Consider the following 22,033-nt stretch of genomic DNA (forward strand, 5'->3'; position numbering starts at 1 on the left):
CAATGACCCCGGCACTGGGCCTCATGTAGGCTCCGGACCCAGGGGCTGTATGGCCCCCACCATCCATGGCGGCCACACTGAGCCCCCCTCCAGTACCGATATGGGCCCCTCCTCCCGTATTGAGTCCACCCGTGGCGGCCATACCGGCCCCCCCTCCAGCATCTCGACGGACCCCATCTTTGGTGGCCATATTGACCCTATGGATGGCGGCCACGTTGCCCCCATCCATTGCAGCCATACTGAGCCCGTCCATGGTGGCCACATTGACCCTATGGATGGTGCCCACGTTGAGTCCATCCATGGCGCCCACGTTGAGTCCATCCATGGCGCCCACGTTGAGTCCATCCACGGCGCCCACGTTGCCCCCATCCATCCACGGCGCCCACGTTGCCCCCATCCATGGCGCCCACACTGACCCTATGCACGGCTCCCACATTGCCCCCCACCGCTGCCGCCCCATGGCCGCCCTCGGCGCCCTTGCCGTGCGTCCTCTCGTGCTTCCGGAGCGCCGAGACCCCCCCGAAGCCCTTCCCGCACTCCCCACACTTGTGGGGCCGCTCCCCGGAGTGGGTCCTGCGGTGCTTGCCCAGCGCCCCCCGCTCCCCGAAGCCCTTCCCGCACTCGCCGCACTTGTGGGGCCGGTCGCCGCTGTGGCTGAGCCGGTGCCTCTTGAGGTCCCAGGAGGCCACGAAGCCCTTCCCGCAGTCGGCGCACTTGTGGGGCCGGTCGCCGGTGTGGGTGCGGCGGTGCAGGGCCAGGTCCGCGGGCTGCCGGAAGGCTTTGCCGCACTCGTGGCACCCGTAGGGCTTGAGCCCGCTGTGCCCGCGCTGGTGCCGCCGGTAGCTGGAGGGGTCGGCGAAGGTGCGGCCGCACTGGGGGCAGAGGAAGGGGCGCTCCCCGGTGTGCACGCGGCGGTGGCTCTGGTAGGACGAGAGCTGCGTGAAGGCCTTGCCGCACTCGCGGCAGCCGTAGGGCTTGTGGGGCGCGTGGATGCGCTGGTGGCAGGCGAGCGACGAGGCGCGGCCGAAGCTCTTCCCGCAGTGGGGGCAGAGGAAGGGGCGCTCCCCGGTGTGCACGCGCTGGTGGTTGCGCAGGTCCTTGCGCTCGGCGTACGCCTTGGGGCACAGGGGGCAGCCGTGGGGCCGCAGCCCCGCGTGGCCGCGCCGGTGCTTGCGGAACACCGAGGGGTCGGCGAAGGCCTTGGGGCAGTCGGGGCAGGCGAAGGGGCGCTCGCCCGTGTGGGCGCGCTGGTGGATGGCGAGCTTGGACTGGGAGCCGTAGGCCTTGGGGCAGGATGGGCACGGGAACGGCGGCGCCGGGCGGCGCGCGGCGGGGGACCGAGAGGAGGGGTTGGGGCCCCCGGGGGCGGCTGCGACGGAGGCGGCGTCTCCGGGGGCTTCCACGGGGAGCGTGGTTGGGTCGGCGGGGGCCGCAGGGCTGGGTTTGGGGCCTCTCGATGCTCTGGGGGTGCCTTTGGGTCCTGCGAGGGCATCCGCGATGGTGGCGGCACCTCCAGAGGCATCCACGGGGATCGCGGTTGGGTCCATAGGGGTGGCTCTGGGCGCTCTGGAGGCGCCTCTTGCTGCTTTGGAGGTGCCTTTGGGTGCTGCAAGGGCACCCACAACGGCGGCGGCACCTCCAGATGCATCCATAGGGCTCATGGGGGCGTCTTCGGTTGGGGCAATGGGGTCTACGGAGGTGGGTTTGGTGCCTTTGGGTGCTTTGGAGGCGCCTCTTGATGCTCTGGAGGTGCCTTTGGGTGCTTCAGGGGCATCCGCAACGGCGGCGGCACCTCCGGATGCATCCATAGGGATCGCGGTTGGGTCGATGGGGTCCACAGGGGTGGGATCGGTGCCTCTGGGTGCTTTAGGGGCACCCTTAGGGGTTCTGCAGGCACCCCTTGATGCCTTGGAGGTGCCCCTACGCGCTCTGGAGCTGGCGGCACCTCCGGATGCGTCCATAGGGCCCATGGGGGCATCGGCAGCGCTCGTGGTGGCGTCTCCAGAAGGTTCCACGGGGTCCGTAGGGGTGGTGGTGGCACCTATGGGAGCGCCTATGGGACCTGTGGCGGCGCGCCGGGAGCGGGTGGTGGCGCCCCTGTCCCTGTCCATGGTGCTGACGGGGGCACCCATGGCTGCGCCCACGGCGCCGGTGCCCGCGGCCCTGGCTACGGTGCTGGCACCATTGGGACCTCTGGACCTGGTGCTTCGGGACGCGGTGGTGGCACCTCGGGGCCTGGGGGGACGGGTGCTGCTGCGGGTGAGGCGCTGGGTGCCCCTATGGGTGCCAACGCCATGGTCACCACTATGGGTGCCATCATGGTCATCGCTATGGGTGCTATCACAATGGTCACCCCTATGGGTGCCACCTTGGTCATCCCTATGGGTGCCATCATGGACGTCCCCTCCTGGCTCCTCCATGGCCCCTGTGGACATGGAGCCAGGTTGGATGAGGGTTATGGGGGGGGGAGCCCCATATGGGGGGGAATGGGTGGCAATGGGGGGCAATAGGGGGTTAATAGGGGACAACAGGGGGGCAATGGGGGTAACAGAGAGGCAATGACAGGCACTAGGGGTGCAATGGGGGACGATGAAGAGTAATGGGGTGTCAGTGGGGGCCAATGGGGGTAACAGGGGACAATGGGGTCGGCAATGGGGGTCATGGGGGGCAATGGGGGGAGTTATTGGGGGCAAATAGGGGGTAATGGGGGTAATAGGAGATAATGGGGGGCCAGTGGGGTTCAATGGGGGGTGGGGAATGGGCTTCAATGGGGCTGTAACACAGGGCTCTATTGGGGGGGGGGGGGCTTCCAGTAGGGGTGTTTCAATGGGGGGGTGCCCGCAGTGCATGCCGGGCCGGGCCGTGCGGGGAGGGGGGGTCCATGCTGGTGCCCTATGGGGTGTGTGGGGCAATGTGTGGGGCAATGGGGCGCAATGGGGCGCAATGGGGGGCCGAGGCCTCACCTTGATCCGCGGGGGGTTCGGCGCTAGGACCGGGAGGCGGCGGCGGCGGCGCGGGGCCGGGGGGCGGGGCCTGGGCAAGGGGCGGGGCCTGTGGGCGCTTCCGGGGAGGGAGGGAGGGAGGGAGCGGACGAGACCATGCGGTGGAAGGGGGGGGGGGTGCAGGGGAGGGATTGGGGTGAAATGGGGCGATTTCGGGGCTTTTTGGGGGGACTAGAGGGGGGGTTGGGGCGGGATGGACCATTTTGGGGGAATTGGTGTATTTTGAGGTGGGAATGGACCATTTTGGGGGGAATTGGGGTATTTTGAGGTGGGAATGGACCATTTTGGGGGGAATTGGGGTATTTTGAGGTGGGAATGGACCATTTGGGGCGGAATTGGGGTATTTTGAGGTGGGAATGGACCGTTTTGGGGGGAATTGGGATATTTTGAGGTGGGAATGGACCATTTTGGGGGGAATTGGGGTATTTTGAGGTAGGAATGGACCGTTTTGGGGGGAATTGGGGTATTTTGAGGTGGGAATGGACCATTTGGGGGGGAATTGGGGTATTTTGAGTTGGGAATGGACCATTTTGGGGGGAATCGGGGTATTTTGAGGTGGGAATGGACCATTTTGGGGGGAATTGGGGTATTTTGAGGTGGGAATGGACCATTCTGGGGGGAACTGGGTGCTTTCTGGTTGGGATGAATCAATTTGGGGAAATCGCGGTGTTTGGGTCGGAATGAACCATTTTGGGAGGGGAGTAGTGGAAATTGGGGTCCTTTTTGCCCCCAAAGTGGGTCGTGTCCGCCCCCCAAAGGATCTGGAGCCCCCCAAGTGCTGCCCATCACCATTTATTGCTCTGTCCCATGTGTGTGACCCCTTAAATCCAAGCACCCCCCAAGTTAGGGGGGGTCAGGCCAGGCCGGAGCCCCCCCCCTCACCGGGTACGGGGTTCCCCATGGTGTCTCCCAAGGGGTCCTCCATGGGGTGGGGGTCCCTCAGTGCCTCTGGGTCCTCGGTGCCGCTGGCGCCCCCCATGGTGGGGATGGGCTCGTCCAAAGCATCCCCTTCATCCCCTTCATCCCATTCATCCCCATCCCCTTCATCCTCCTCCTCCTCCTCCTCCCGGGGGTCGGGGGGGGGCTCATTGAAGTAGGCCTCCCTGGTGATGCCGCTGACCCAGCGCTCCAGGGGGGGGGCGCTGGTGAACCGGAGCCGGCCCCCCCCAACTCCCCCCCCCGCCGCAGTGGTCGTGGCCGTGCCCAGCAGGAACCAGACCCCGCGCTCCACGCACGCCAATGGGGAGCCACCAAGTGCCTGCGGGGGGGGCTTCAAATAGACCCAAACCAGCCCGAAATAGACCCAAAATAGCCCCAAAACAGCCCGAAATAGCCCCATAATTGCCCCAAAACGGCCCGAAATAGCCCCAAACCAGCCCCAAACAGCCCGAGATAGCCCCAAAACAGCCCCCAAACAACTGAAACCCCCCCGAAATAGCCTGGAACAGCATAAAGCAGCCCAAAATAAACCAAAACCAGGCTAAGGCAGCCCAAATGGGTCCGTAGGTCCAAAGAGACCCCAAAGGGACCCCATAAGGAACATAAGGACCCCAATGGCTCCCCATGACCCCATAGAGACCCAATGGCCCCCAGTGGCCCCCAATGGCCCCATAGGCCCCCGAATGGCCCCATAGGCCCCTGAATGCCCCCACAGGCACCCAATGGCCCCCAACGGCCTCATAGGCCCCCGAATGGCCCCATAGGCACCCAATGGCACCCAATGGCCCCATAGGCCCCTGAATGCCCCCACAGGCACCCAATGGCCCCCAACGGCCCCATAGGCCCCCGAATGGCCCCATAGGCACCCAATGGCCCCCCACAGACCTGCCGGGTGCTGTTGCCCTCGAGCACGGTGACACAAACGGTGTCGTTGGGGGTCGGGGTCTCACAGGGTTCCGGCAGCGACACCTCCACGCTGAGCACATCCATGGGGCTGGGGGAGCCTGCTCACAGGGGGGGCAATGGGGTCAATGGGGGCTATGGGGTCAATGGGGGCAACAGGGCAATGGAGGCTATGGGGCAATGGGTTCAATAGGGGCAATGGGGTCAGTAGGGGCAATGGGGGCTATGGGGCAATGGGGTCAATAGGGACAATGGGGTCAATGGGGGCAACGGAGTCAATAGGGGCAATGGGGGCAATGGGGTTAATAGGGGCAATGGGGTCTATGGGGAAATGGGGACACACTCCCTCCCATAGGACTCTATAGGTCTCACCCCATAGGATTTATGGGGTCTATGGGTCTCACTCCATAGAATATATAGAATCTATGGGTCTCACCCCATAAGCTCTATGTGTCCCTATGTGTCTCTATGTGTCCCTATGTGTCTCTATGGGGTCCCTATGTGTCTCTATGGGTCCCTATGTGTCCCTGTGTGTCCCTATGGTCCCTATGTCTCTCTATGGTCCCTATGTGTCCCTATGGTCCCTATGGGTCCCTATGGTCCCTACGTGTCTCTATGCTCCCTATGGGTCCCTATGGTTGCTATGTGTCCCTATGTCTCTCTATAGTCCCTATGTGTCTCTATGGTCCCTATGTCTCTCTATGGTCCCTATGTGTCCCTATGGTCCCTATGTGTCTCTATGGTCCCTATGTCTCTCTATGGTCCCTATGTGTCTCTATGGTCCCTATGGTCCCTATGGTCGCTATGTGTCTCTATGGTCCCTATGTGTCTCTATGGGTCCCTATGGTCGCTATGTGTCCCTATGGTCCCTATGTGTCCCTATGGTCCCTATGGTCTCTATGGTCGCTATGGTCCCTATGTGTCCCTATGGGTCCATATGGTCTCTATGGTCTCTATGGTCCCTATGTGTCCCTATGGGTCCCTATGTGTCCCTATGGTCCCTATGTGTCCCTATGGTCCCTATGTGTCCCTATGGTCCCTATGGTCTCTATGGTCTCTATGGTCGCTATGGGTCTCACCGTAGTCCCCCAGCAGCGCCCAGCAGCGGGTCCCGGGGGGGGCGCTGTGGTCCCCATAGGGGGCACAGAGGGGCCTCAGCGCCGCGCTCAGCCCCAGCGCGGGCTCCACGCGCAGCAGCGCCGCGTCCCGGCCCCGTCCCGGCCCCACATAGGCCCCGTGGAGGTGGAGCCTGGTGACGTTGGGGCGGGAGGGGGCGGGGCCAGCGGTGACGTCAGCGGTGACGTTGTCGCTCGCGGCCAGCGCCAACGGGAACACCTCCCACTCGGCCGGGTCTTGGTGGCTGGAAGGGAAGGGGGGGGGGACGGGGGAGAGAAAGGGGGGGTTATGGGGCACCGCTATGGGGATGCTATGGGGGTTCTATAGGGTAGAGCTATAGGGATGCTACGGGTCTCTATGGGTTTCTATGGGGTCTCTATGGGTCTCTATGGGTGCCTATGGGTTTCTATGGGGTCTCTGTGGGTCTCTATGGGTCCCTATGGGTTTCTATGGGGTCTCTATGGGTCCCTATGGGTTTCTATGGGGTCTCTATGGGTCCCTATGGGGTCCCTATGGGTCTCTGTGGGTCCATATGGGTTTCTATGGGGTCTCTAGGGGTCTCTATGGGTTTCTGTGGGGTCTCTATGGGTCCCTATGGGTTTCTATGGGGTCTCTATGGGTCTCTATGGGTCCCTATGTGTTTCTATGGGGTCTCTATGGGTCCCTATGGGTTTCTATGGGGTCCCTATGGGTCTCTGTGGGTCCATATGGGTTTCTATGGGGTCTCTAGGGGTCTCTATGGGTCCCTATGTGTTTCTATGGGGTCTCTATGGGTCCCTATGGGTTTCTATGGGGTCTCTATGGGTCCCTGTGGGTCCCTATGGGTTTCTATGGGGTCTCTATGGGTTTCTGTGGGGTCTCTATGGGTCGCCATGGGTCCCTGTGGGCCGGCAGGGGGGCACTCACCCGATGAAGCAGTGCGCGGCGCTCAGCACCCAGCTCTCCGCTATCAGCGCCCCCCAGCACTGGGGCCGCCCCCCCCGCAGCAGCGCCACGGACCAGGGCCACGCCGCGCCGCTAGGGGGCGCCAAAGCAGGGCCGCCCCACATCCCGCACCCTGCGGGGGGGACACACAGGGGTCTATGGGGCGCCCCACAGCCCTATGGGGGGACACACAGAGGGGTCTGTGGGGCACCCCATAGCTCTATGGGGGGACACACACACAGGTGTCTATGGAGCTCCCCATAGCTCTATGAGGGGGACACACAGAGGGGTCTATGGAGCTCCCCATAGCTCTATGAGGGGGACACACAGAGGGGTCTATGGAGCTCCCCATAGCTCTATGATGGGGACACACACACAGAGGGGTCTGTGGGGCACCCCATAGCTCTGTGATGGGGACACACACACAGGTGTCTATGGAGCACCCCATAGCTCTATGGGGACACACGCACAGAGGGGTCTATGGAGCGCCCCATAGCTCTATGATGGGGACACACACACAGGTGTCTATGGAGCGCCCCATAGCTCTATGGGGACACACACACACAGGTGTCTATGGAGTGCCCCATAGCTCTATGGGGACACACGCACAGAGGGGTCTATGGAGCGCCCCATAGCTCTATGAGGGGGACATACAGGGTTCTATGGGGCGCCCCACAGCTCTATGGGTCCCAGTTATGGGGCGCGGCTGCCCTTACCCAGGCACAGCCCCTCCTCGCTGTGGGGCTCGGTGGCGGCGGCGTGGGGCTGGAGGAAGGCGCTGGGGGGGAGGTGGCGCCGCAGCCACCGCGCGTGGGCGCCCAGCGCCGTGCCCAGCACCGGCAGCCCCGGGCGGGCGCAGCCCACGGCGAAGCTCAGCACCCCCGCCTGGAACCAGCGCCCGGAGCCCCCCCGGCACTGGATGGGGCCCCCCGAGTCCGCCTGCGGGAGACAGCGGCACCCGAGGGGTCACGCAGGGGTCAGGTGGGGTCACATAGAGGTCAGGTAGGGGTCACATCGAGGTCAGGTAGGGGTCAGACAGGGGTCACATAGAGGTCAGATAGGGGTCAGGTGGGGTCACATAGAGGTCAGGTAGGGGTCAGGTGGGGGTCACAGAGGTCAGGTAGGGGTCACATAGAGGTCAGGTAGGGGTCAGACAGGGGTCACATAGGGGTCAGGTGGGGTCACATCGAGGTCAGGTAGGGGTCAGACAGGGGTCACATAGAGGTCAGGTAGGGGTCAGACAGGGGTCACATAGAGGTCAGATAGGGGTCAGGTGGGGTCACATAGAGGTCACGTAGGGGTCAGACAGGTCACATAGAGGTCAGGTGGGGTCACACAGGGGTCAGACATGGGTCAGGTAGGGGTCATATAAGGTCACATATGGGTCAGATAAGGGTCATACAGGGGTCATATAGGGTCATATGGGGGTCAGGTATGGGGTCATATAGAGGTCATATAGAGTCACATAGAGATCATATAGAGGTTATACAGAGGTCATATAGGGGTCACATAGGGGTTATATGAGGTCATATAGAGTCAGGGTCACCTAGAGGATATGGAGTCAGGCATGGGGTCATATAGGGGTATAAACAATGATATAGGGCACATCCAGCTCTACACAACATACAGACCCATAAACGGCTATACAGACGAACACAGAATAACATCCCTATATCCCCCCATAGGCTCCCATAGGGCTCCATAGGCCCCCACAGGGCTCCATAGGCTCCCATAGGGCTCCATAGTGCTCTATAGGGCTCCATAGGCTCCCATAGGGCTCCCATAGGCTCCCATAGGGCCCCCATAGGGCTCCATAGGCTCCCATAGGGCTCCATAGTGCTCTACAGGGCTCCATAGGCTCCCATAGTGCTCCCATAGGCTCCCATAGGGCCCCCATAGGGCTCCATAGGCTCCCATAGTGCTTCCATAGGGCTCCATAGGCTCCCATAGTGCTTCCATAGGGCTCCATAGGCTCCCATAGTGCTTCCATAGGCTCCCATAGTCTCCCATAGGGCTCCCATAGCGCTCCATAGCCTCCCATAGTCTCCCATAGGGCTCCCATAGTCTCCCATAGGGCCCTCATAGCCTCCCATAGTCTCCCATAGGGCTCCCATAGGCTCCCATAGGCTCCCATAATCTCCCATAGGGCCCCCATAGTGCTCCCATAGGCTCCCATAGTGCTCCCATAGGGCCCCCATGGGGCTCCATAGGCCCCCATAGTGCTCCCATAGCCTCCCATAGTCTCCCATAGGGCCCCCATAGTGCTCCCATAGGCTCCCATAGTGCCCCATAGGGCCCCCGGAGGGCTCGGTTACCTGGCAGGCGCCCTTGCCCGCGGCCCCCCCCGCACACACCATGCTGGGCCGGGCCGGGCTCGCCAGCGCCCTCCGGCGCAGCCCCGAGTAGAGGCAGTTGCAGGTGTCCGGGCTGAGCAGCGCCAGCGCCACCTCCTGCAGCGGGGCCCCGGCCGGCAGAGACACTGCGGGAGGGACGGGGGACACATAGGGACAGCAGGGACACACGTACAGGGACATATAGGGACAGCAGGGACACACGTACAGGGACACGTGGGGACACATAGGGACACATAGGGACAGCAGGGACACACGTACAGGGACATATAGGGACAGCAGGGACACACGTACAGGGACACGTGGGGACACATGGGGACACATAGGGACAGCAGGGACACACGTACAGGGACATATAGGGACACATGGGGACACATAGGGACAGCAGGGACACACGTACAGGGACATATAGGGACACATGGGGACACGTACAGGGACAGTGAGACACGTATAGGGACATATAGGGACCCATAGACCCCCATTGATCCCAATAGACCCCATAAACCCAATAGACCCCAATAGAGCCCCATTAACCCCATTGACCCCCACTGATCCCAATAGACCCTCATAGACCCCAATAGAGCCCCATAGAGCTCAATAAAGCCTCACTGACCCCTATAGAACCCAATAGAGCCCCATAGACCCCAACAGATGCCAATAGAGCCCCGTTGACTCCATTGACCCCCACTGACCCTGATAGACCTCATAGACCCCAAAAGACCCCCACTAACCCAAATAGACCCCATAGACCCCCATAGACCTCCACTGACCCCATAGACCTCCATTGACCCCAACAGACCCCCACTGACTGCATTGACACCCATAGGCCCCCATAGACCCCCATAGACCCCCATTGAACTCCATTGACCCCAACAGACCCCCATTGACTGCATTGACACCCATAGGCCCCCACAGACACCCCATAGACCCCCATTGACTGCATTGACCCCAACAGACCCCCATTGACTGCATTGACACCCACAGGCCCCCATAGACACCCCATAGGCCCCCATAGACACTCCATTGACCTCCATTGACCCCAATAGACCCCCATTGACTGCATTAACCCCAACAGACCCCCATTGACTGCACTGACACCCATAGGCCACCATAGACACCCTATAGGCCCTCACAGACACCCCCCCTTTGACCTCCATTGACCGCATTGACACCCATAGGCCCCCACAGACACCTCACTGACCTCCATTGACTGCATTGACACCCATAGGCCCCCCACAGACACCCCATTGACCTCTATTGACCTCCATTAACCCCAATAGACCCCCATTGACCGCATTGACACCCATAGGCCCCCATAGACCCCCATAGACCCCCATTGAACTCCATTGACCCCAACAGACCTCCATTGACTGCATTGACACCCATAGGCCCCCCACAGACACCCCATTGACCTCTATTGACCTCCATTAACCCCAATAGACCCCCTGACCGCATTGACACCCATAGGCCCCCATAGACATCCCATAGGCCCCCACAGACACCCCATTAGGCCACCATTGACTGCACCCCAACAGACCCCCATTGATTGCACTGACACCCACAGGCCCCCACAGACACCCCATAGACCGCCATTGACCTCCATTGACCCCAATAGACCCCCATTGACCGCACTGACACCCATAGGCCCCCATAGACACCCCATAGGCCCCCACAGACACCCCATTGACCTCCATTGATCCCGATAGACATTGACCCCATAGGCCCCCACAGACCCCACCCCATTGACCGCTGACACCCATAGGCCCCCATAGACACCCCATAGGCCCCCACAGACCCCCCATTGACCTCCACTGACCCCGATAGCCCTCCATTGACCTCCATTGACCCCAATAGACCCCCATTGACTGCATTGACACCCATAGGCCCCCATAGACACCCCATAGGCCCCCACAGACCCCCCATTGACCTCCACTGACCCCGATAGACCCCCATTGACTGCATTGACTGCACTGACACCCATAGGCCCCCATAGACACCCCATAGGCCCCCACAGACACCCCATTGACCTCCATTGATCCCGATAGCCCCCCATTGACCGCATTGACACCCATAGGCCCCCATAGACAGCCCTGAGGCCCCCACAGACACCCCATTGACCTCCATTGATCCCGATAGACCCCCATTGACTGCATTGACCCCAACAGACCCCCATTGATTGCATTGACACCCATAGGCCCCCACAGACACCCCATAGACCCCCACTGACCTCCATTGACCCCAGTAGACCCCCATTGACCGCATTGACACCCATAGGCCCCCACAGACACCCCATAGGCCCCCACAGACACCCCATTGACCTCCATTGACCCCAATAGACCCCCATTGACCGCATTGACACCCATAGGCCCCCATAGACACCCCATAGGCCCCCACAGACACCCCATTGACTTCCATTGATCCCAATAGCCCCCCATTGACTGCATTGACCCCAACAGACCCCCATTGATTGCATTGACACCCATAGGCCCCCACAGACACCCCATAGACCCCCATTGACTGCATTGACACCCACAGGCCCCCATAGACACCCCATAGGCCCCCATAGACACCCCATTGACCTCCATTGACCCCAACAGACCCCCATTGACTGCATTGACACCCATAGGCCCCCACAGACACCCCATAGACCCCCATTGACCTCCATTGACCCCAATAGACCCCCATTGACCGCATTGACACCCATAGGCCCCCACAGACCCCCCATTGACCTCCACTGAGCCCGATAGCCCCCCAAGCCCCCCCACACCCCCCTCTCACCGTTCTCGGCCACGTGGCCCCACCCGGTCACCCAGCACTGTGCCCCATAGGGCAGGCGCAGGCCGGGGGGGGGCAGGCAGAGGGTGCCGACGCCGGGGCCGAGGCGCGCGGGGGAGCGCAGGCGCAGCAGGGCCAGGTCGTGGCCCCCCCGCACGCGGCGGTACCGGGGGTGCCGGAGCACGCGGCCCACGGCCAGCACCTGCCCCCCCCCCGCCGACAGCCGTGCCCGGCCCAGCACGGCCCGCCAAGAGCGGGGGGAGCCTGCACCGGGGGCGCTGCGGGGACACGAGCCTATAGCGGGGCTATAGCACCTAGGGGGGACCTGTAGCAGCTAGGGGGGACCTATAGCAGCTAGGGGGGTCTATGGGGCCTATAGCAGGGCTATAGCATCTAGGGGGGACCTGTAGCATCTAGGGGGGACCTATAGCATCTAGGGGGGACCTATAGCATCTAGGGGGGACCTATAGCAGCTAGGGGGGACCTATAGCAGCTAGGCGGGTCCTATGGGGGTCTATGGGGCCTATAGCGGGGCTATAGCATCTAGGAGGGACCTATAGCATCTAGGGGGGACCTATAGCAGCTATGGGGACCTATAGGGGCTATGGGGACCCATATCCCCTTATATCCCTCCATATCCCCCCTATAACCCCTTACATCCCCCCAGTAGCCCTCCATATCCCCTTATAACAGACCCATACCCCCATATAACGCCATATCCCCCCCATAGACCCCTGTATCCCCCCCATATCCCCCCATACCCCCCGTATAACCCCCATATCCCCCCATATAACCCCCATATCCCCCCATACCCCCATATAACCCCCATATCCCCCCTTATAACCCCATATCCCATATCCCCCATATCCCCCCATATAAGCCCATATCCCCCCATATAACCCCCATATAACCCCCATAGACCCCAATATAACCGCATACCCTCCATATAACCCCCATACCCCCCCATAGACCCCAATATAACCCCATACCCCCATATAACCCCCATACCCCCCCCATAGACCCCAATATAACCCCATACCCCCATATAACCCCCATTTACCCCTGGAAGCAGTGGGCGGCGCTGAGCACCCAGTGGGGGCTGAGCAGGGTCCCCCCGCAGCGGTGCTGTCCCCCCAGCTCCAGGCTCACCTGCCAGGGCCAGGCCCCCGGCGCCGCCCCCTTGCCCCCCACAACGCGGCCCCGCGCCTGCGAGAGCCCGCACGGGGGCAGGGGGTCTGTGGGGGGACATAGGGGGTAAGGGGGGTACAGGGTGGCTATGGGGTTATAGGGGTCCTATGGGGGGTACAGGGTGGCTATGGGGTTATAGGGGTCCTATGGGGGGTAAGGGGGGTACAGGGTGGCTATGGGGTTATAGGGGTCCTATGGGGGGTATAGGGGATATAGGGGTCCTATGGGGGTTATAGGGGTCCTATGGGGGTCCTATAGGGGTTATAGGGGTCCTATAGGGGTTATAGGGGTCCTATAGGGGGTATAGGGTGGGTAAGGGGGGTACAGGGTGGCTATGGGGTTATAGGGGTCCTATGGGGGGTACAGGGTGGCTATGGGGTTATAGGGGTCCTATGGGGGGTACAGGGTGGCTATGGGGTTATAGGGGTCCTATGGGGATTATAGGGGTCCTATGGGGGTTATAGGGGTCCTGTGGGGGTATATGGTGGGTAAGGGGGGTACAGGGTGGCTATGGGGTTATAGGGGTCCTATGGGGGGTGTAGGGTGGGTAAGGGGGGTACAGAGTGGCTATGGGGTTATAGGGGTCCTATGGGGGGTACAGGGTGGGTATGGGGTTATAGGGGTCCTATGGGGGGTAGACGGTGGGTATGGGGTTATAGGGGTCCTATGGGGGTATAGGGGATATAGGGGTCCTATGGGGGGTATAGGGTGGGTATGGGGTTATAGGGGTCCTATGGGGGGTATAGGGTGGGTAAGGGGGATACAGGGTGGCTATGGGGTTATAGGGGTCCTATGGGGGGTATAGGGTGGGTAAGGGGGGTACAGGGTAAGGGGGGTACAGGGTGGCTATGGGGTTATAGGGGTCCTATGGGGGGTATAGGGTGGGTAAGGGGGGTACAGGGTGGCTATGGGGTTATAGGGGTCCTATGGGGGGTATAGGGTGGGTAAGGGGGGTACAGGGTGGCTATGGGGTTATAGGGGTCCTATCGGGAGGTATGGGGGGGTAAGGGGGGTACAGGGTGGGTATGGGATTATAGGGGTCCTATGGGGGGTATAGGGTGGGTAAGGGGGGTATAGGGGCCTTATGGGGGATATAGGGTGGTCTGTATAAGGTATATAGGGTGTGTGTGAGGGATGTAGGAGCCCTATGGGGCTTATATAGGGTCTGTACGGGGTATATTACGTCGGTATGGGAGTATATAGGGTCTGTATGGGGTATATAGGGTCTGCAGTGGCTTATATAGGGTCTCTAGCGGTGTATATAGGGTGTTTATGGGGTATACAGTAGGGTCTGTAGGACCTTATATGAGCATTATATGGCGGTTATATGGGCTGCATATGGGGTTATACGGAGATACATGGGCATTAAATGGGGTATATGGAGTTATATGGGGTACATTGGGTTATATGGGGGTACACGGGTATTATATGGGGGTTATGGGGCGGTATATGAGGTTATATTGAGGGTTATGTAGAGATTCTATGTGGCCCAGCATCCCCTTGAGGTCAGGACCGTTGGCGATGGGGTTGCGCCATAGGGGGAAGTGGGGACATGGGGGAAGTGAGGGGTGCCCTTTAGCACCCCATAGACACCCCATAGCCCCCCCTTACCTTCATCCCCCTCCTCAGCCACACCAGCTCCACCTGGGGGGGGTGTGTCAAAAAGGGGGTGAAGCAGCTTTTGGGGTGCCCCCCCCCCCATTTCCGCCCCATTGAGCCCCATGGAACCGGCCGGACCAGTTCTATGGGGCACACCCGGACGCGGTTCCCCCTCCCCAGGGCATGGGGGGGGGGGCACTTGTGGGTCCCATGTGTGTCCCATGCGTGTGCCCCCCCATGCGTGTGCCCCCCCACACTTACATGCGAGCAGCAGCAGCCATAGGGCGGTGGTGGCATGTCTGAGCGTGTTGAAGCGTGTTAAGGCGTGACGGGCCATGGGGCAGTGCTGGGGGGGGCAAAGGGGGTTATGGGGGGCTATAGGGTGCCTATGGGGCTATAGGGGTCTTTTGGGGGGTCTATGGGTCCCTATAGGGTCCCTATGGGTCTGGGGAGGTGTTCACTATGGGTCTCTATAGGTCCCATATGGGTCCCAGGATGTCCCTATGGGTCCCTATGGCTCCGGGGGGGGATATCTATGGGTCCCAGCATATCCCTATGGGTCCCTATAGGTCTCTATGGGTCCAGGGGATTCTCTATGGGTCCCAGGATGTCCCTATGGGTCCCTATGGGTCCCAGGATATCCCCTATGGTCCCTATGGGATTCTATGGGTCCGGGGGGTGATCTCTATGGGTCCCAGGCTGTCCCTATGGGTCTAAGGGGAGGGTCTGTGGGTTTCTATAGGTCTCTATGGGTCCCAGAATGTACCTGTGGGTCCGGAGGGAGCCTCTGTGGATCTCTATAGGTCCCTATGGGTCTCTATAGGTCTCTGTGGGTCTCTATAGGTCTCCGTGTCCACGCCGTCCCTCGTTCCCCTTTTAACCCCTATGGCCCCGCCCGGCTCCCGTCCCCCCCACCCCGCCCCATGAACTACAGCCCCCAGCAACCCCCGCGGCAACATCCGGGTACCACAACCCCACCGCCAGCCAATCAGAGCGGGGCAAGGGCCGGGCGGGCAGCTAATAGGGAGGAGAGGACGGGGCGCACAAGGGACGCGGCGGGCCAATGGGAGGCGAGGGGCGGGGCTTGACTATGAGGGGGGCTCCTTTAACCCCTCCCAACGCTATAAAAACGCTTCAAACACACCCCAGAACCCCTTTTTTGTCGCGTTTGGGGCGTTTTGAGGCGTTCTGAGGGCAGTTTGAAGAGTTTTGGTGGCATTTTTAGGTTTTGGGCGTGATTTTGGGTAGTTTGGGGGCATTTTCAGGTGTTCTTTAGGGGCGAAAAGGGGGGTTATGGGGGGGAGGGGGTCAAGGGCCCATAGACGCCCTATAGATGCCCCATGGATGCCATTAACCCCCCCAATGCCTCTTAGATCCACATTGAACCTCCACAGACCCCCATTAAAACCCCTTTAGACCCCCCCAGACACCCCACAGACCCAATTGGCACCCATAGAACCCCATTAGCCCCCACTGGATCCCCACAGACCCCAACAGATCCCCATTAACCGGAGCCGCTTCCCCTCAGCCCGCGGCCGCCATCTTCCTCCGGTTCCCGCCGCCCCCGCTGCTGAGCATGCGCGGAGAGGGACGGGAGGGGGGCGTTGCCATGCGCAGGGTAAGCCACGCCCCCTACCCGCGTTGCCTAGGCGACAGGGGCGTGGCTCGCACCCGTCTTCCCGCCCTCCTCCAGCCAATCACCACGCCCCTCTTCGCCCGCCCCGCGCGCTGATTGGCTGAGCCCTCCCTTAGCCCCGCCTCCTCGCCGGCGCCTCCGCTTCCCCTCAGCCCGCGGCCGCCATCTTGGCGGCGGGGAGGCGGCGGCTCCGGTTGCGGCCTAGGCCCCGGTTTGAGGCCTCGGCCTCGATTTGGGCTCAGATTCGGCCTCCCCGGGTCCCCGCAGCGGCCACGACTGAAGGAGCCGCCTCGGGGGAGGCCGCGGCCCCCCCCCGGACCTGCAGCCGCCGGGGGGGGGGCGCCGGGACCCGCCGGAGCCGGACCGGGCCCAAGGAGCGGTGAGGGGCGGCAAGGGGCGGCTGTGGGGCACTTATGGGGCAGCCCCATAGAATCTGTGGGTCCCGTAGGTCCCATGATGCCGTCCGGTCCCATTGATCCCAATGGAGCCGAGTTGTTCCTCAAGGAAGATCCCGAGAAGCGCTTCGGGGACCTGCGGGAGATCGGGCACGGCAGCTTCGGAGCCGTCTACTACGTGAGTGCCCCAGAGATGTGGGGCAGGACCCACAAGGGGGGGGTTGGGCCCCATAGGTGTGGGGTAGGACCCATGAAGAGGGGTTTGGGTCCCATAGATGAGCGTTTATGGGCTGTTTGAACCTATGGATGTGGGGCAGAGGGGTGTTGGGGCCCATAGATGTGGGACAGGACCCAGAAGTGGGGGTTTGGGCCCCATAGATGACCGTTTATGGGCTGTTTGGACCTATGGAAGGGGGGCAGGGGGGTGTTATGCCCCATAGATGTGGGGCAGGACCCATAAGTGGGGATTTGGGCCCCTTAGATGTAGGGCAGGACCCATACGTGGGGGTTTGGGCCCTATAGGTGTGGGGCAGGGGGGTGTTTGGCCCCATAGATTTGGGGCAGAGAGGGGTCAAGTCCCAGAGATGAGCTTTGGGACCCATAGATTTGGGGCAGAGAGGGGTCAAGTCCCAGAGATGAGCTTTGGGACCCATGGATGTGGGGCAGGGGGTGTTGGGCCCCACATCTATGGGTCCCAATATCCCGTATGGGCCCGGTGCCCCATAGAAGGGGGTCAGAGACCATCATGCCCCATAGATGTGGGGCCCGGCATGCCCCTGCCCCATCTCTATGGGGTTCAGCAGCCACCTGACCCACATCTATAGGGCCCATTGTCCCATATGGGCCCCGTGCCCCACATCAGTGGGTCCTGCCCCACATCTATGGGTCCGTGTTGCAGGCCCGGGACCTGCGCACGTCCGAGGTTGTGGCCATCAAGAAGATGAACTACAGCGGGAAACAGGCCAATGAGGTGAGGCCGAGGGGGCGGAGCCCCCTGACCCATAGCCCCCCCTCTGCCCCACAGCCAGCCCCATAGCCTCCCCCTCTGCCCCATAGAAGTGGCTGGACATCGTCAAGGAGGTGTCTCTGCTGCGGCGCCTGCGCCACCCCAACACCGTCCAGTACCGGGGCTGCTTCCTCTGGGGCCGCACAGCCTGGGTGAGCCCCAACCCCACACATGTGGGGCTGGCCCCATAGATTGGACCCAGGAGTGGGGGTCTGGGGACTCTGTGGGGGCGCACAGGGGGTGTTTGGCCCCATAAATTGGGGTTGGTGGGTATTGAGCCCCACAGATGTGGGGCTGGGTTGGCCCCGTAAGTGGGGGCTTCAGGGGGGGTTTGGACCCATAGATGTGGGGCAGGGCGATACTGGGACCCAGAGATGGGGTTAGGGACCTGCAAGTGGGGGTTTGGGACCCATAGATGGGGGGGTCGGAGCCATAGGTGGGGTTATGGGGGGTGCTGGGGCCCATAAGTGGGGGTTGGGGACCCATAGGTGTGGGGCAGGGGGACGTTGGGCCCCATAGATGTCGTTCAGGTGTCACTTATGGGGTACAAGCCCCACACCCAGCGTCTGGGGATCCATTTATATGGGGCAGGAACTGCCCCATGGCCCCACTTATGGGGCAGAGCCTGATCCTGTGCCCTCAGCTGGTGATGGAGCATTGCGTGGGCTCCGCCTCAGACCTGCTGGAGGGTGAGTGCAGCGCTATGGGGCAGGGCTATGGGGCAGCCCTATAGCATCCCTCTGCCCCACATCTCTGCCCCATAGAGCACCAGCAGCCACTGCAGGAGCTGGAGATCGCAGCCATCGTCCATGGGGCACTGCAGGGGCTGCGCTACCTCCACATGCACAGCGTCATCCACAGGTCAGCCCCATAGCTTGACCCGTCACCCAGCCCCATAGCTTGACCCGTCACCCAGCCCCATAGCGGGACCCATCGTCCAGCCCCATAGCGGGACCCGTAATCAAGCCCCATAGCAGGACCCATTGTTCAGCCCCATAGCTCACCCCATAGCCCTGACCTATAGTGGGACCCATCACCCAGCCCCATAGCGGGACCCAGCCCCATAGCTCACCCCATAGCCCTGCCCCACAGGGACGTGAAGGCCGGGAACATCCTCCTGACTGCGCCAGGATTGGTCAAGCTGGGGGACTTTGGCTCCGCCTCCACCTCGGCCCCCGCCAATTCCTTCGTGGGGACGCCATATTGGTAAGGAGGCTGCCCCATAGCGTGGCCCCACGTCCTGCCCCATAGCGCTGCCCCATAGCCCTGCCCCACATCCTGCCCCGTAGGATGGCGCCGGAAGTGATCCTGGCCATGGACGAGGGGCTGTATGATGGCAAAGCCGATGTGTGGTCCCTGGGCATCACCTGCATTGAGCTGGGTATGGGGCACTTGTGGAGCGGGGGGCACTTGTGGGGCTGGGGGGCACTTGTGGGGCTGCCCCATAGCGCTGCCCCCCATCGCCCCCTAGCGGAGCGGAGGCCGCCGCTGTTCAACCTGAACGCGATGAGCGCCCTCTACCGCATCGCACAGGAACCAGCGCCCGCGCTGCAGCCCCGGCACTGGTGAGTCTGTGGGGCTGCCCCATCGATTCCATGGGGTGATCCAGAGGGGGCGTGGGGCTGCCCCATAGCTTCAATGGGGCTGCACAATAGATTCTATGGGGTGACTCAAAGAGGGTGTGGGCTGCCCCATAGCTTCCATGGGGCTGCCTCATAGATTCTATGGGGTGACAAAGAGGGGATGTGGGGCTGCCCCATAGATTCTATGCGGTGACCCAAAGGGGATGTGAGGTTGCCCCATAGGTTCTATGGGGTGACCCAGAGGGGGTGTGGGGCTGCCCCATAGCTTTCATGGGGCTGCCCCACAGACGCCACGGCTCCCCCGTAGGTCGGACTCGTTCTGCTCCTTCGTCTCCTCCTGCCTGCAGAAGGCGCCATTGGCCCGGCCCAGCTCTGACGTCATCATCCAGGTGGTGATGTCACAGGGGAGGGCGGGGTCGAGGAGGGGGTGGGGCTAAGGGGGAATCAGGGAACGGCGGGGCTTGAAGGGGGCGTGGCCTGACGTGGCCCCGCCCCCAGCATGGGTTCGTGACCCGGGCGCTGCCCCCATGGGTGCTGCCGGAGCTGCTGCGGCGCTGCCGGGACCCAGCACGGAGACAGGTCTGTGACAGCACCCTATGGCACCCTATAGCACCCTATAGCACCCTATAGCACCCTATGGCACCCTATAGCACCCTATGGCACCCTATAGCACCCTATAGCACCCTGTGGGCCCCTCTGGCACACTATGCGACTCTGTAGCACTCTGTGCCTCTCTATGGGACCCTATAGCACCCTCTTTGACCCTATGGCACCCTATGGGTCCCTATAGCACCCTATGGGCCCGTATTGCACCCGATAGCACCCAGTGTGTCCTCTCCAGGCCCTGGAGCCCAGCAGCAGCTCCAGCTCCAGCCTGGAGCAGGATGAGGACGAGGAGGAGGAGGAAGAAGAAGACAGCTCCCCATTGGCTGAGCAGGACACAGGCTCCTCCCCCAGCTCCATTCTCCACCAATTGGCTGTGAGTTGAGGGGCACGATGGGATGGAGCACCCCACAGGCCCCATCTGTGGGTGCCCCCCACCCCATGGCTCCCTCCCTTCTCCCACAGGAGCCAGATCCGGGCCTCTCCCCCCCGCCCCGGCGGCATTCCGGAGGCCGGGAATGGCGGCAGCAGCACTGCCCCCCCTTCACCCCCTCCCCCTTCCTCACCCCCTCCCCTTCCCCTCCTCCAAAGACCTCCCCTGGCCCCACCCTCACTTTAAGCCCCTCCCACTCCTTAAGCTCCACCTCCTCTTTAAGCCCCTCCCCTTCCAATGGCTCCACCCCTTCTTTAAGTCCCTCCCACTCCGTTGCCTCCTCCCCTTCCACGCCCATTGGCTACTCCTCCCCTTTAAGCCCTGCCCCCTCCATTGACTCCTCCCCCTCCCATGGCCCCTCCCACCCTTCCAGTGACCCCTCCCACTCTTCAAGCCCCTCCCAATCCATTGGCTCTTCCCCCTCTTTAAGCCCCGCCCCCTCCACACCCCCCTCAAGCCCCTCCCCTTCTAACGGCTCCTCCCCCTCCCATGGCCCCCTCCCCCCTTCAAGCCCCTCCCCTCGCCCTCCCTCCCCCCTCCCCTTCCCCCCCTCCCTCCTCTTCCTCCTCCTCCTCCCCCCCCTCCTCCTCCTCTTCCTCCCCCCCCTTCCCTTCCCCCTCCCGCTGTGGGGGAGGGGCACCAACTCCTCCTCCTCCTGGTTCCCGCCCTCCCTCCTCCCCTTGACCTTGACCCTCACCTTGACCTTGGCCCTGCCCCGCTTTGGCCCCGTTTGGCCCCAATTTGGGGTGCCCCCCCCCTTGCACGTCCCGGTCTTGGTCCTGGCCGCCCAGCTCTGGGTCTCCCCGTGGCTCTTCCTCCCCCTTTACCTCGTGGGGGTGCTGGGGAGGGGGCGGGGCTTGATGGGCGGGGCGGGGCTGCCCCGGCTCTGGCTCCGCCTCGCTCTGGGGCTGCCCCCGCCCGTGTTCTCCCTGCTCTTCCATTGGGGCGTCCTCTCGGAGCGCCGCCTCTTCCGGCTCTTCCCGCGGGCCCGCAAGGCCGCCTTCCGCTCCCGCCTGCCCATCGCCTCCTACAGGCAGGGCCGGGGCCACGCCCCGCCGCCCCCGGCCACGCCCCGCCGCGCCCGGCCACGCCCCCTGCGCCTGCTGGCCCAATGGGCGGCCAGGTTGGGGCAGGCGCTGGCGGGGGGCGGGGTCAAGAGGGGGGTTGTGGCCTCCCATAGGCCCAGCCGCATCCCCAGGCCACGCCCACAGGGGAGGAGGGGCGGGGCCACGCAGCCGAGGGCGGGACCATTATAGGCACTACAAGGGGGGGCCACCCCAGATAATGGGGCCCAATGGGACCCCCACGTTGGTGGTGGGGGGACCCCCCGCCCCCCATGGACCCATATGGGGGTTTTGACCCCCCCATAACATTGGGCTCTCCCAAGTGGGGTTCAGGGACCCCCCGCCCAAAGGCTTTTTGGGGTCCTTTCCCATCAATTTGGGACCTTTTGGGGTCGTTTTATTCGATTTTCATCATTTATGGTCATTTTCCATCAGCTTTTGGGGGGGACTTTGGGTCATTTTGGGGGGTTTGGGTCATTTTGGGGGGAATTTGGGTCATTTTGGGGGGTTTCGTTG

At 62.4% G+C, this 22,033-nt stretch overlaps 3 protein-coding genes across 3 annotated transcripts; 1 reads left to right on the top strand and 2 right to left on the bottom strand.

Annotated features, from left to right (window-relative positions):
* Window positions 1-269: 269 nt before the first annotated feature.
* LOC134174043 (zinc finger protein 668-like) lies at window positions 270-2,132 on the bottom strand. The gene has a single exon (XM_062638598.1). It carries the CDS (start codon window positions 2,130-2,132, stop codon window positions 270-272), a length of 1,863 nt encoding a protein of 620 aa, XP_062494582.1.
* Window positions 2,133-3,649: 1,517 nt separating this feature from the next.
* LOC134174044 (serine protease 53-like) lies at window positions 3,650-15,134 on the bottom strand. Its single transcript, XM_062638599.1, has 11 exons — window positions 15,059-15,134; window positions 14,810-14,842; window positions 13,071-13,245; window positions 12,014-12,288; window positions 9,200-9,363; window positions 7,601-7,823; window positions 6,867-7,017; window positions 5,924-6,204; window positions 4,827-4,945; window positions 4,123-4,260; window positions 3,650-3,763 (listed from the first exon to the last, which is right to left on the bottom strand). The coding sequence occupies exons 1-11, from the start codon at window positions 15,132-15,134 to the stop codon at window positions 3,650-3,652; spliced, it is 1,749 nt and encodes a 582-aa protein (XP_062494583.1).
* Window positions 15,135-16,575: 1,441 nt separating this feature from the next.
* On the top strand, window positions 16,576-21,576 carry LOC134174045 (serine/threonine-protein kinase TAO2-like; the record flags this gene model as incomplete). Its single annotated transcript, XM_062638600.1, has 14 exons — window positions 16,576-16,812; window positions 16,882-17,006; window positions 17,727-17,798; window positions 17,885-17,986; window positions 18,478-18,523; window positions 18,599-18,695; window positions 18,927-19,040; window positions 19,124-19,215; window positions 19,306-19,399; window positions 19,725-19,806; window positions 19,916-19,996; window positions 20,259-20,396; window positions 20,486-20,550; window positions 21,088-21,576. Coding segments are annotated over exons 2-14 (1,592 nt in total), but the record flags the coding sequence as incomplete, so codon positions are not given.
* Window positions 21,577-22,033: the final 457 nt, after the last annotated feature.

This window comes from Pezoporus occidentalis, unplaced genomic scaffold (assembly GCF_034315485.1).
Source record: "Pezoporus occidentalis ecotype Australia unplaced genomic scaffold, CSIRO_AGI_Poc_V1 ctg570, whole genome shotgun sequence".
NCBI classification, from domain to species: domain Eukaryota; kingdom Metazoa; phylum Chordata; class Aves; order Psittaciformes; family Psittacidae; genus Pezoporus; species Pezoporus occidentalis.